At 36.9% G+C, this 12,858-nt stretch overlaps 1 protein-coding gene across 2 annotated transcripts in view; it reads right to left on the minus strand.

Moving 5' to 3' along the window:
• The window catches only part of WDR41 (WD repeat domain 41), a 43,830-nt gene extending 32,361 nt beyond the window's left edge, over positions 1 to 11,469 (minus strand). Inside the window, exons 1-2 of one of the 2 annotated variants that reach the window (XR_002142918.2) lie at positions 11,135 to 11,469; positions 8,737 to 8,852 (exon numbers count right to left, since the gene is read on the minus strand). Coding sequence is in view for 1 of the 2 variants with exons in the window: in XM_011226297.3 (XP_011224599.1) it covers positions 8,737 to 8,852; positions 11,135 to 11,185 (167 nt within the window). In the remaining variant the exon portion in view is untranslated. The remainder of the gene's footprint in view (positions 1 to 8,736; positions 8,853 to 11,134) is intronic. The other variant, XM_011226297.3, reaches the window with a different exon arrangement.
• Positions 11,470 to 12,858: the final 1,389 nt, after the last annotated feature.

Genomic DNA, 12,858 nt, shown 5'->3' on the forward strand with positions numbered 1-12,858 from the left:
GCTGGACTCAAGGTCTTAAGTTTTCTTTGGCATAAAACATCAATTTCTATTGATTCTTGAAACTCTTATAATTGCTTTTCTCCCTTTAGAAGACTGCAGGTTTAAAATATACTTTTTTCCAACCCTGATTTTTAACTTCTCATTATTGTTTTATCATGTCTGAATCTCATGAGTTCACAATGAAAGACGATTGAACGGCTGAGAGTTTAGAAATGAGATATAGAGCATTTCACCTCAAACTTTAATTCAATCAGTAGTGAACAAAAGTTAAATCTAAACAATGCTCAAAAGTAATGCATGAAATCACAGCCAATTTTTTATTGCTCAGAGGTCAATTACCCAGTTGGTGGATTATTCAGGCCTTTCAATTTTCTTATATATCCTATTGCTGCCCTTTTTTTTCTTTTTTTCCCCCCATTCCAGTATTAATACCTTCTCTAAAGAGAAAACATGAAACTTAGAAATGCAAATCACTCTAACTTTGCTACATATTAGTAACTCCCATAAAATAACGACTAAAGGGTTGGGAGATCATTCGCAAATTACAATTATCCATGCTATTAGGATGGATAATTGAAAACTAGCTACACTTTATCAGTTTATCTTAAACTATAATCAGTTCATCCGAATCAGTCAAGCATACACTTCAGCCATCTGCAAATCAGAAATGATAATTCAACCCAAGAATTCCTAATAGTAAGATACATTGTAATTGCTAAAAAGAAGTAATGAACTATAAAAAAAAGGAGTAATTAAAATGCCAGGAAGGTTTAAACTATTCAATGGAAGGAAGAATTGTGGCTGTACTGCATTAAAATTACATATAATTTTTTAAAACATTCTAAATTCGTAGAATCCAAAGATTCAAGTTTATAGTTAAGGTTTTAGGAGAAATGCTTCTTTACTGATTAATACAAAATGTACTTAATGAGATTCATGCTAGACGACAGGGAAATGTCAAGATCAATTACATGTGGTTCTTGCTTCAAGATCTTCAGTGATTGTTCAGAAATGCATTTCATCAAATCTAAGCTATCATCAAGTGTAAGACATTCTATTATTTTACGTACTATTAAGGAAAGAATACTGCCAATTATAACTGATGTCTACCACCAATTATGTGTCTCCAAATTTCAAAGATTTTAAAATAGGAAAAAACAGGCTTCTTAGAATCAATGAAATATAGTAATTGCCATACTTATTGATGTTTATGATGTGGCACTTTCTAGTCCAACAAATCTCTGATTATCTCTAGCAGGTTTAAATCACCAAAGAAATGCTTTTTCAATGAATAAATTAATGAATAAGCAAACATTTAAGTGTTGCAAGGGCTCTGTAAAAGAGATAATCATTAAGTGTAGTAAAGTAACCTCATTTTTTCCTTTTATCATTGTTAACATATCAATATACTGTCAAAATTAAAATTAAAAATTTAAAACGTGGAAACAAACCACACACAAATAAATTCCTTTTTGTTTCATGATCCTGTCCCATACTTATGTGTACCCTTCAACTTGAAACCATGTCTTCAAAAATACTGAGAGTGTACAATTAAACGACCCAGCAAAAACTACGTGCATGGAAAGAAGTTTAACAAGGTGAAGCATGATTTAATGAAGACCTAGAACAGAGCTTCTAGAATGTTCCATCCTCTCCTACCCTAATTATGAGAACTAAGCTTATCATGAGAGTTGATTCACTCTCATATTAAACACTAACCATATATTAAGCATTAAATATAATTATATGTATATTTGATAAGATATATTTGATACTGAAAGTAAAGATCAATAGGATAGTTCTTGCCCTTAAAGAACCCAGTCTACATTACTAAATAATGCTATAGGGTCCAGATCACGAATCCATTGAGAATTCTCATTTCTACTCATTTCAATTTATAGAAATCATTCTTTTTAAACACCTTCCCTTTGAACATCTCAGAGAAAGTACTTTCATTCTTGCCAACTGTGAACTGAAAAGTACAGCAAAGCTTCACAAAGATTTGTATCACACAAAATACTTTCACAAGTAATTCCTATGTCTATTACTTAAGGGATTTTTAATAGTTCTCATTCATTTGAATTTATTTCAATTAGGTCAAAGGTGCTACAGATTCAAATATAACCTTAGAGGACATAATGAAAGGTACAGTCCATAAAATTTCCTGTATTCAATATCTACCATAAAACACTGGAAAAATAAACAGAACATTATTATGGCAAAACAAAAAAATCCCTGTGATTAACTAACTTCCCACCTAATCCAGAAGTACTTTCTAATGCATGGTACAACTAAAACAGAATATATTTTTTACAATAAAATAGAAATGAAAAATGGTACAATACCAAAAACCAAACCAAAAAAATACAAAACTTTCATTTAAAATAGATTTTTACTTATCTTTAATGCTAGAACTAGTTGAAGAAAATCAGAGAAGTATGTGGAAACTTGGAAGAGAAGCAGAAGGGAACTAGAAAGCGTTTTCATGAGCCATAGACACTGATGTCACTGGTCCTTTCAATAGACTTACTGGAACATCAAACTTGTTTCCTTGCTTAAGAAAAATGCATATATTAACATAACTCTAATATCTGAATGTCTAAGGTCTTTTAGCTCACATACAAGGAAGGTGGACGATTCCATAATTTTCATGGTCATTAGGAAAGGTATACCTTTGTAAATTCTCCCCTCCCCCAAATCACAAACAGAAAGCTAAACTACAACATCAAAGTTTACAAACACTAGAAAACCAAAACTCCCTAGGACTTCTAGTAGGGGAAACCTCCATTCATCTGAGCTCCAGTTTCTGTGAAAGAATTTCTTTCTTTTTTTTTTTTTTAAAGATTTTATTTATTTATTTGACAGAGATAGAGACAGCCAGCGAGAGAGAGAACACAAGCAGGGGGGAGTGGGAGAGGAAGAAGCAAGCTCATAGCAGAGGAGCCTGATGTGGGGCTCGATCCCATAACGCCATAACGCCGGGATCACGCCCTGAGCCGAAGGCAGACGCTTAACCGCTGTGCCACCCAGGCGCCCCATCTGTGAAAGAATTTCTACTACTAGAGAAACATCCCTGGCCTCTCTCTGCCCTGCTGGTCAAATCAATGAGTGAATGAGAATGAACTGAGCATGCTCAGTTCAGACCCTACAGGGTTCTCTCTGAGGATTTATCTGTTTCCATAGGGAAAACATTCTGCTTTGCTCTTATTTTTCAGGTAAGTCTACATCTTAGTGGGAGGCTTGCAGATGTCCAGGTGTACCAGTGATTTGAGTGAATAAGTCTACCTAACTCAGGATGAAGTATAAGAAATCCCACTGAGGTTATATATCAAAGCCAACATCCTTTAACCCAGCTTTTTGCCAGTTATCAGTTTTTATGTTCAGGTCAACCTGTGTGATTCCTGCACCTAATATCTAAGAAAAAGTTTTATTCTGAAACAAAAATACCTTTTAAGTTGACATTTTTATTTCCTCTATATCAAATATGTATCATTTTTTAATTTTTCATTATGGATAACTTAAATATACATTCAAGTATAAACAGTATAACAAAGATCCCAGGTACTCTTTATCTCTCTTCAATAATTATCAACTCATAACCAAGACTGTTTCATCTGTACACACCCAAACCCCCCTCTGCAGATTACTTTAAGCAAATCCAATAACTACATTTCATCAGTAAATATTTCAGTATGGATCTTTTAGAGGTCCTTTACATCAGGACTAAAGTTACCATTTAATTTCTTAATGTCACCACATACTCAAGGATCAAACTTCCCGGTCTCAGGATTTTTTTTAAGTTTATGAGGAGGACCTAAATAAAGTTCATAATTGCAGTGGTTGATATACCTCTGAAGTCTCTTCTATTGATTCCTTCTTCCTATTTTTCTCCTTGCAATTAAACATTTGTCTCATAGAGTTCTCAGTCTGGATTTTGCTAGCTTCCTTCCTACGTAGTCATTCAACATGCACCTCTGTCCCCTGTATTTCTGATAAATGGATAGATCTAGAGACTTAATCAGATTTAAATTTGACTTTTTGGTAGGGCCACTTCACAGGAAGTTCATATACTCCAACATTTCCACAGGAAATGTAATTTCTGGTAGTCTTTCTTTTATGAGGATGTGATGTTAATAACCAGCAATAAACTTTCTAAATTTGTTATTAGAGGTTGCAAAATAACAATATTCCAATTTCATGATCCTTCCTAGCTTGAATTCTTCCATAAGGAGAAATTTCCTCTCATTGATTATTACAGATACCGAGATACAGTTTGTATAGGAAAGGCAATATACATCTTGCAGATATCCCTTCAAGAGAGGAAGCTGCCCAGGCTCTGAGCAATGTGGTTACCTTCCTCCAGCTGTTGACTTCAGGGTCCATTTCACTCTCAAGCCAAAGTCATACTATCTTAGTTGGCTCCCAGAAAAAGGAAATTAAGCAAGGTGGTGGACTCCAGAAGCACGTTCCTGGATGACCCTCAGCCAGTGACTAAGCAAGGCAAGGTTAAAAGTCCCCGTTATTTCTAGCCAACACAGAATTCCTCTAACGGGCATTCTTTCCTCCAGAGTTCCCCAATGGGCCTAGAGAGACTGTCAGATCTATACCACAGTCTGAGATAGCTCCCCTTGTCTAATCCTGTTTCTTCCCTTTTCCCTTCATTGATGTTTCTCTCTAATAAACCATTTGTGTGCTTAATTCCATTTTGCTACCTGCTTTGCAGGGAACTCAGGTATTAAAAGGGTCTATATCACCTTGACTACTGATTTCTATTGTCTGAATGTTAGGAAGATAATTTTAGCTTAGGAGTACTTCTTTAAAGATCTAACATACTGTTTGTTGTTAGGGAGTTATCAACCTGTATGAGTTTGTTTAGTGTCTTGTGAATGTACAGCTTCACCAGCTATCCTAGGGGTACATTCTATTCTCCAGTCTGGCATTTCATGGGTCACCTGATTCTTTTCCAGTCATGATCACCATCCTACATAACCTTGTCTGTTTCCTGGAGGAGCAAGGAATGGTCAAATAAGCAACCAAGAAAACTATTCTTAAAATGTGTTATGAACTCAGTTTAGTTTAATGTGTCAAATGCTAGAGTATTACATGCAATTTTAGCACAGTCCATTTTTTGGAAGACTCTTGCTGAGGCTTAGCCTTCTTCAGTGATCTCCCAATCAATATGACCCTCACTTCATGTTCAAAAAACACTAAAGAAGAAAAGAAAAGGCAGCTGTCTGTTAGGTTATACAGGATTTATTTGGTATCTTCAAAAACCAATCTGTGAAAATTTTCCACTCACTGATTTTAGCTGAGCCACGAAGAAAACAAGAAAATCCTTCTGCAAAATTCTCAATAAAATGATATTATCTAAAGACATGAAGCGTGAAACCTGGATTACAACAGCTGACCAAAAAACCAGAATATAAGGTCCACAAAAATTAAATAAAAACATAAAAAGTATAATATATATTTCTATAATTTGACAATATACAAATAATGTACATTAGCAATGGTGAATTCTAAATTACCTAAACTACTAAATTAAGAATGAAAACGCCATGCTCTTATTTCTACTTAAATAAAGATTTATATAGTTTGTAGATTTCTTATATCTTTCTTACCAGTACTGACTCCTTCAGGGTTTTTATTTTCAGTGCAGAATTAAATTTTTTTAAAACAAAACACACACCAAAACTTCTACAGGTCTTTGACAGAAAACCTTGTATCTAACGAGATGTAAATTTTGACACAGTAACGACTTGAGCACAAAGAATTAAATTGACTCATGTAGTAATATCTTCACTTTATTGCAAAAGCCAAAACATAGATTTTTCATCTATTTCTAAACATTCAAATTCCCTGTGATCTGTAGCAAAGATGACCACAAATTATTCTCCCTTCCTGTGTACACCAGCATTAGCAACAGGACTGAGTCGCCTCTCCCCTCAAGAGGTAGAGTTTATTTATCCACGTACTGAATTTGCGCCAGCTCCTGACTCACTCTGACTAATGAAACAGCAGCAAACAGGATAGAGTCTTGAGAAGAGTTTTACGTCAGGGCTCGCCCCTTCGCTCGTATTCGAACCCCATGATCACTGTGTGCACAAGCCCTGGAGCAACCACACAGAGAGCGCGCCCAGTCATCCCAGCTGAGTCCAGAAGGAACCGTCCAGCCCCAGCCAATTTATCGGACCAGAGACGCATTAAATAAACCTCAACAAGATCAGCTGATCCCGGCACAGACGAAAAAAAAAAAAAAAAACCCACCCAGCTGAGTCTCTCACCCAATAGCTACCTGCAGTTAGTGAGCTAAGTAAATAGCAGGTTGTTTTAAACCACCAAGTTCGGGGAGCAATAGAGAACTGATACCCTTGTCTATAATTTTTTACTGTTTACAGAACATTTAATACCTCATTAAACAACTGATTTACACAGGAGCATCACTGTGGGGAAAATGTAATCAAATATCAGCATTTGCACAATGATCATTATTCTACGAGATGGCCTTTTCTGCAGATTCTTGCTCTATGTAATAAAAGCCAACAGGACATTTCACAGGACGGATAACAATGAAAATGGAATCTTCACAGTTATTCTATATAAAAATTTAAAGATCGCATCCTAAAGGTATGCTATATATTTTTTATTTAACTTTCTCCGACAACATGATCTGAGGATTCTTTAAGACCCAAATATTAGTTATTACGGCCTAAAAAATTATTTGGGTTTTTTAAAACCTACCTAGCAACTTAATATGGTAAAATAACAAGAAACTTCAGCTTCCCAAATATCCTATATTTCCAGAATGTTTAGTTTCAAAGATCTGACTTGCTGCCTTGCTGACTAAATAAACAATGTCTCTTAGAACATATCAACAATGAATACTACCAAAAAGGCTGAAGATTATTATACTATTGTTTACATGTTATGATTTGGCTGGCTCGTATCACAACAAAACAGTGTTGATAGGCCAGTAATATATATAAGAAATGAATCTTCTCAAGCAAAAGTTAAGAAACATACTGTTGCAAAATAATCTGGCTGGATTGTGTCCCTGGTTTCTAGAATAGAGCTGGGCTCCTCAGACCTCTCCTCAGTTTATGCAAATCAGATGATTCAGGGTGGGCCTTCTGGACAATTTAAGGATAGGATCTGGCCATATGGGAAATATGAACCACGTAATTAGAGGGTTGAGCCACAGATATTAGCCTGACCTTTCGACCTCGCATTGGAGTATGGGGACAGGGCACGGAGAAGGGCTGGAAATTGAGTTCAATCAGGTGGCAAATGACTCGATCATTTCTAGTAATGAACCCCAATAAAAACTCTGGATACTCAGAGCTTGAGTGAGCTTCCTTGATGGTAATACACACTGATGTGCTGAAAGGGCGACATGTTCTAAGGACACAGAAACTTTGCATTTGAGGCCTTCCCAGACCTGGTCCTATGCATCTCTGCACCTGGCTAGTCCTGACTGTATCCTTTATAATAAAATTGTAATCCTAAGAATAGTGCATTCCGGAGTTCTGTCGGTGCTTCTAGTAAGTAACAAGCCTGAGGGTAGTGGGAATTTGTAGCCAGCTGATCAGAAGTGGGGGTGGCCTGGCACCCCTGGAGACTGCAGCTGGTGATTGAGGTGAGTGGAGTGCTGTGCAGGACTATGCCCCTAACCTGTAAAATCTGACCTAACTCCAGGTAGTGTCAGACTTGCACTACACATGGGAAAAGCAATACCAAAGACATAAAAAAAAAGCAGAGAGAAGACAAGGTTAATAGACATTAGAAGTGATGGTCAGAATTAGGAATAATCACAATAGCAGTCACCCATGGAGTCAAAAATGGGGGGAAAAAAGGTATCAAAGGTAAAAGAGAAAATTAGAGATGAGAGTGGAAAAATTGATAGGGAAAACAGACAGGAGGTTAGGGAGTTAGGATGGCATGCAACATCCACACCTAATAGTCTGGGGAGTCATTCATTCTTTTAACAACTATCTGTTAATTACCTGCTACATGTAAGGCACTGTGCCAGTTACTAAGGATACTGTGATGATGAAGAAAAACATGCCTCCCCCATGAAGTTTAGATTCCAGAGAAGATAAATATTAAATAGTTACAAAATTAACTCTAATTGTTTTTATGCTATATGCTACAAAGAATAAGCATTTAGTTGAATAAGGGCTTAATAAACAGATATAAAGATCGGTTATAAGCTAAATCTACAGTCCTAAGACCTATATACCTCATCTCTATTTGTAATTAAACACAAGATTGAACATGTTGACAAGAAAGAAAATAATGCATATTTTAAAAGGATTTCCTCAATAACAAAAGATTCAGATTACTTATCTTCCACTAAAAATAGCACATTCCTGGTAGGTACTTCATAAACATTCCCTATATTTGTTTCTCAAATTTAGGTTCACCTTAACATAACTCTCACTCAAATTTTAGAGTCATTCCCTTCTTCAAAACTAACAAATATTTCTAAGCACTAACAACAAAAAACAAAAAACCTCAAACAAGAATAACCATCAAGTCACCAAATATGACACCCTGACTTCTGGGCAAAAAATGACTTCCCACATATTTGATCAAGATGCAGATGTCGATTTCTAGTAAATGTTAGTAATGATCAGATTTGAAATTTTTAGAAAGACTATTATGACATTGTTTTTAAATATACGATTCACTAAAAATTCTTTCCAAACAGTAGGCAACTGGACAATTACAGCTTACCTGTATTCATCTAACTGCACAAGAAATCGTACAATATCGTGATGAGCTTTCAGTACAAGCAGTTCAGTGTAGGGGTTCTGGGTTTGTTCTTCACCTATTGTCTGTAAAGGAGATTTCTTGTATTGGAGAAAAGAGAAAAGAAAAACAGAAATAAAAGAGAAAGAGATTAAATGATTTACGACAAAAGACCATACTGAAATAAAACTCCATGGTATACATCTAAGAATACAAGATTTAAAAAGCTGTAAGATTCCGTGTTCTAATACTATATACTATTTTCCCTAATATCAATTAACTAGCAATTTAACATACATTTCTCTTATTACGAATCCACATCATGAACTTTCTCCTCTTTGTTAGAACTGATCTAAATATCCTTAAACTCAGATCATCATTCTTCAGATTAACTAAAAACAATGTAAGTAAAACAGGGAAAAAAATCTCACTCTTGCCATAAATTTTAGTATTTTTAAATCACCATAAATTTACAGAAAGCGTGAATTTTATGTTAAGAAATTATACCTCAATCAACCTAAAAATCAATGGGCCAATCCAACTCAGTATTTAGAATGTTTCTCAATTAAAACTTGATAGAAACAAAACTGCAGGTCAAAAGGATAATATCATACAGACTAAAACAGTGCCCAAACCACTACAGGCACGCAATACATGATTGTTGGCTGAATAAACGAAGGAACGAAATCCTTCAGAGTGGATAAATTCAATAAATTCGAGTTTGGACAATCATACTGATAAAGATAATTGCTAATATTTACAGAGAATTACGTCACAGCCCATATGCCAGACACCGTGCAAAGCACATACGACATATAATTCACTCAACTATTCTTGTAAGGTAGGTCTTATTAACCCCCTTTCTGTAGTCAAACCCAGTACTATTTCATGATAAATAATTTATTACCTCTAAACTGCAATTTCTCAAACTTGCCGTTATTGAGATTTTGGACCAGGTAATTCTTTGCTGTTGAGGACTATCCTATGCACTATAGAATCCTATGCACAGCAGTATCTCTCGTTTCTACATTCAGATGCTAACAGAAATCTAATGTCCCCCATCCTGATAATCAAATATGCCAAATATGCCCTAAGGGCAAAATCATCCCTGCAGAGAAATGCTGCTAAAACTAGAAGCAGTTCTTGCATAAATTAAGGAAAATCATTGGTTCTGACAAAGTACAAATTCACAATGGTTATACAAGTGAAATACTTTAACATGAAAAATGTGTAACCTAACATGCATAAATGTTTTCCCCCAAAAGTCACCCCCAAAGCAGTGGGTACTTTGTATTTATCCCATCTTACTTCTAGCAGTGGTTCTGTTGAGCAAAGCAAAAGTGAAATTTGAAAACTGCATACCACTTCCCTCAAATTAAAGTTTACCAGGCATGGCAGGATTAGTTAGTGAAATTATATGATTAATCAAATAATCAGGTTAATACAGAATTATCATGTCACATACATAATTATCTACAACTATTCCCTAATGTTTAAGATTTCAGCCTATATGAAATTAACATGATTTGAAAATTTCTTTTAATAGACAGTAAGCCCCAACTGCAAAGGTTATGAGGAAGTTAAAAGTAAGAAGTAAGGCTGCTGACTCACAACAACCCCAACTTTTTAACAATCAAAACAACTATTTGCTATGAGAAATAAAAGGGAATCCAAGTACAAATTCTAATTCTCGGGTGGCATCCGAAATAAATTCCAGACCTCAATCCTTTTAAGATTCCAAAATTATTTTATTCTCAGTATTTCAAATGTAAATTACAGTCAATCCAATTATTCAGGCCCACTAAGCAAGTCTGACTATGGAACCAAAAATAGGAGTTAATTACAAAATTCTTTTATGGACTTTGAAGCAAATTAATTTTTTTAAATACTTTTATATTTTTTTGTTGTTGGATAAATAATCATATAGATTTTCTATTCCCTGAGCAAACATGAATTGATGTTGCGAAGGGACACCAATTATAATAAACTAGAAAGTTGCAGTCACTTGTTTCTAGTAAGTCAGATACTTTTATAACTGAAATGAAGCTAGTTTAAGCCCGGAGAAGACGAATCCTCGAGCCTATTGTTGAATCATATCAGCTTCAGTTTCCTCCTTTTGAAATGGGGATATTTAATTCTCGAGGTCTGAGGGGAATCAGTTCAGACTAGCTAGTCAGAGCGTCCCCTACCCACCCCCTGCCACCGCACACCCCCTCCCCCACCCGCTCGCGAACCAAGCCCTCGACGGCCTCCGAACCCTCAGGCCCCGCCTCTGCATGGGTCTCCAGCGTCTGGACCGGGAACAGGGCTCACAGAGAAGCCACCGCTCGGACAAGTTCAACCGCTGTAGGGGCAGGGCAGGCAGCGTCGCCTGGGGGTTTACCTCCGCCAGTCCCTGGGGTTCTCGGCCTCCCCCGATCAGCCATCGCAACATCCGCGCAGCGGCACTGACTCGTTGGTTCCAGGCCCCAGTCAGCCAAACTCAGCGCCAGGCTCAGCCTCCCCCTACCTCCTGAACAGCTGAGCAATGGAGACACAAATATTTGCCGCCCGATTTGCCCACGGAAGGATTAAGTACAAGGTAGAGCCCACAGAAGAGAAAGATTTTTGTCCCCAAAGCGCTGCCGTACTCAGCCACAGAGGTTTGGTTTGGGGCAGCCACCAGGAAAACAGCAGCCGAAAACTAGAGTGGCGCAGGGGGTTCAGAGGCGCGCGCAGCACCCAATGAGCACGCGCAGGGGCCTTGCCTAGTTTGCGCTCTGAGCTTAGGTAGCTTCAGCGGCCCCTGGTGGACATGTGTAGCACAGCACTTGGAGCCCGGAAACCAACCAGTTCCAATAGTCCCCACCTTTATGGTTGGCTTTTGACCGTCACTTGGCTGGGGGACCGGAAAACTAGCACCCACCCCCCGCCAGTTTCCTAAAGAACTGACTGGAGAAGGTGTACTTCAGTATATTCTGCATACGAACTAATCCAGTGGCACATGTGTACGCCAGAATAAATCTGACCAACATTTATTGTGTACTGTAGTAGAGGTATTGTGCTCAGGAAGGATTTACATAAATTCTAATGGTAACTCTGTAGTCCCTCTTCTATTAAAAAACAAAAAACAAAAAACACCACCACCAACAACAACAACAAAAAACCAAAGCTCTGAAAGATTAGTTTGTCTAAGGCTAGCAGCTTGGGAGTGACTACACAGAGAATGGAATACAATCTCCACACTCCAAAACTATGGCTCTTGACTGTATGCTATAATGTCTAACCCAGAATCTCCCTAAATAATAGAAAGCACTTTATATCCTCTATTGTAACTACTAGATTGTCTTAGGCAGTCAAAGGTTTGTGGTCCTCTACTCTGGCTGCCTATCAGAATAATGCAGGTAGTTTTTTGAAAAATACATATTCCTGGCTCCCACCCCTGACTTATTAAAACAATCTCTATGGTTAAAACCCAGGAATTAGGATTTGGGGAAAGTTCTTCAGGAGATTCTGATGAGTAGCAAGGTTTGACAATAACCGGTCTAGGGACTACTTATACTTAAGCCTATAAAAGTTCATACATATATTTCCATATGTGATTACTAGGTGCAAATGAGGGTCCTATCAGTAAATTCGTACAGAGAACCTATCCAGCTGTTCCACCCAATGCATTAATTCAACAAATATGTGCTGGGTACAGATGTACTGAGATGCAAAAAACAATAAAATTGCTGTTCTCTAGGATCAAGGCAGAATGTACTGAACACCACTAATAGAGGGCCGTACACTCTATTTAGAGGTATTTACTATTAATTTTTAAAATAGTTTCATAATAGTTTGTTGTTGAACAAATAATCAAATAGATTTTTCTACTCCAGGAATCCCTTTCTCTAGCTACACAACAACTGTACTGGCAGGAACTGTATTAACTATCTTAGAGATCTCATTATTTAAAAGTTTGCAGCTTTCAGGGGAAATCTTGGCTAGCACAGAGTCTGGTCACCATTGTTTCAACCCCTATTGACTGCAGCTACATGCAGAGCATTTGAAGGAATGACACATGTCTGGTTTTTCTTCCCTGCCCCTTTTCCTTCCTTTGGGAGTCACACATTTAAGGATTAGTTC

Source organism: Ailuropoda melanoleuca, chromosome 3 (assembly GCF_002007445.2).
Source record: "Ailuropoda melanoleuca isolate Jingjing chromosome 3, ASM200744v2, whole genome shotgun sequence".
Taxonomy (NCBI): Eukaryota; Metazoa; Chordata; class Mammalia; order Carnivora; family Ursidae; genus Ailuropoda; species Ailuropoda melanoleuca.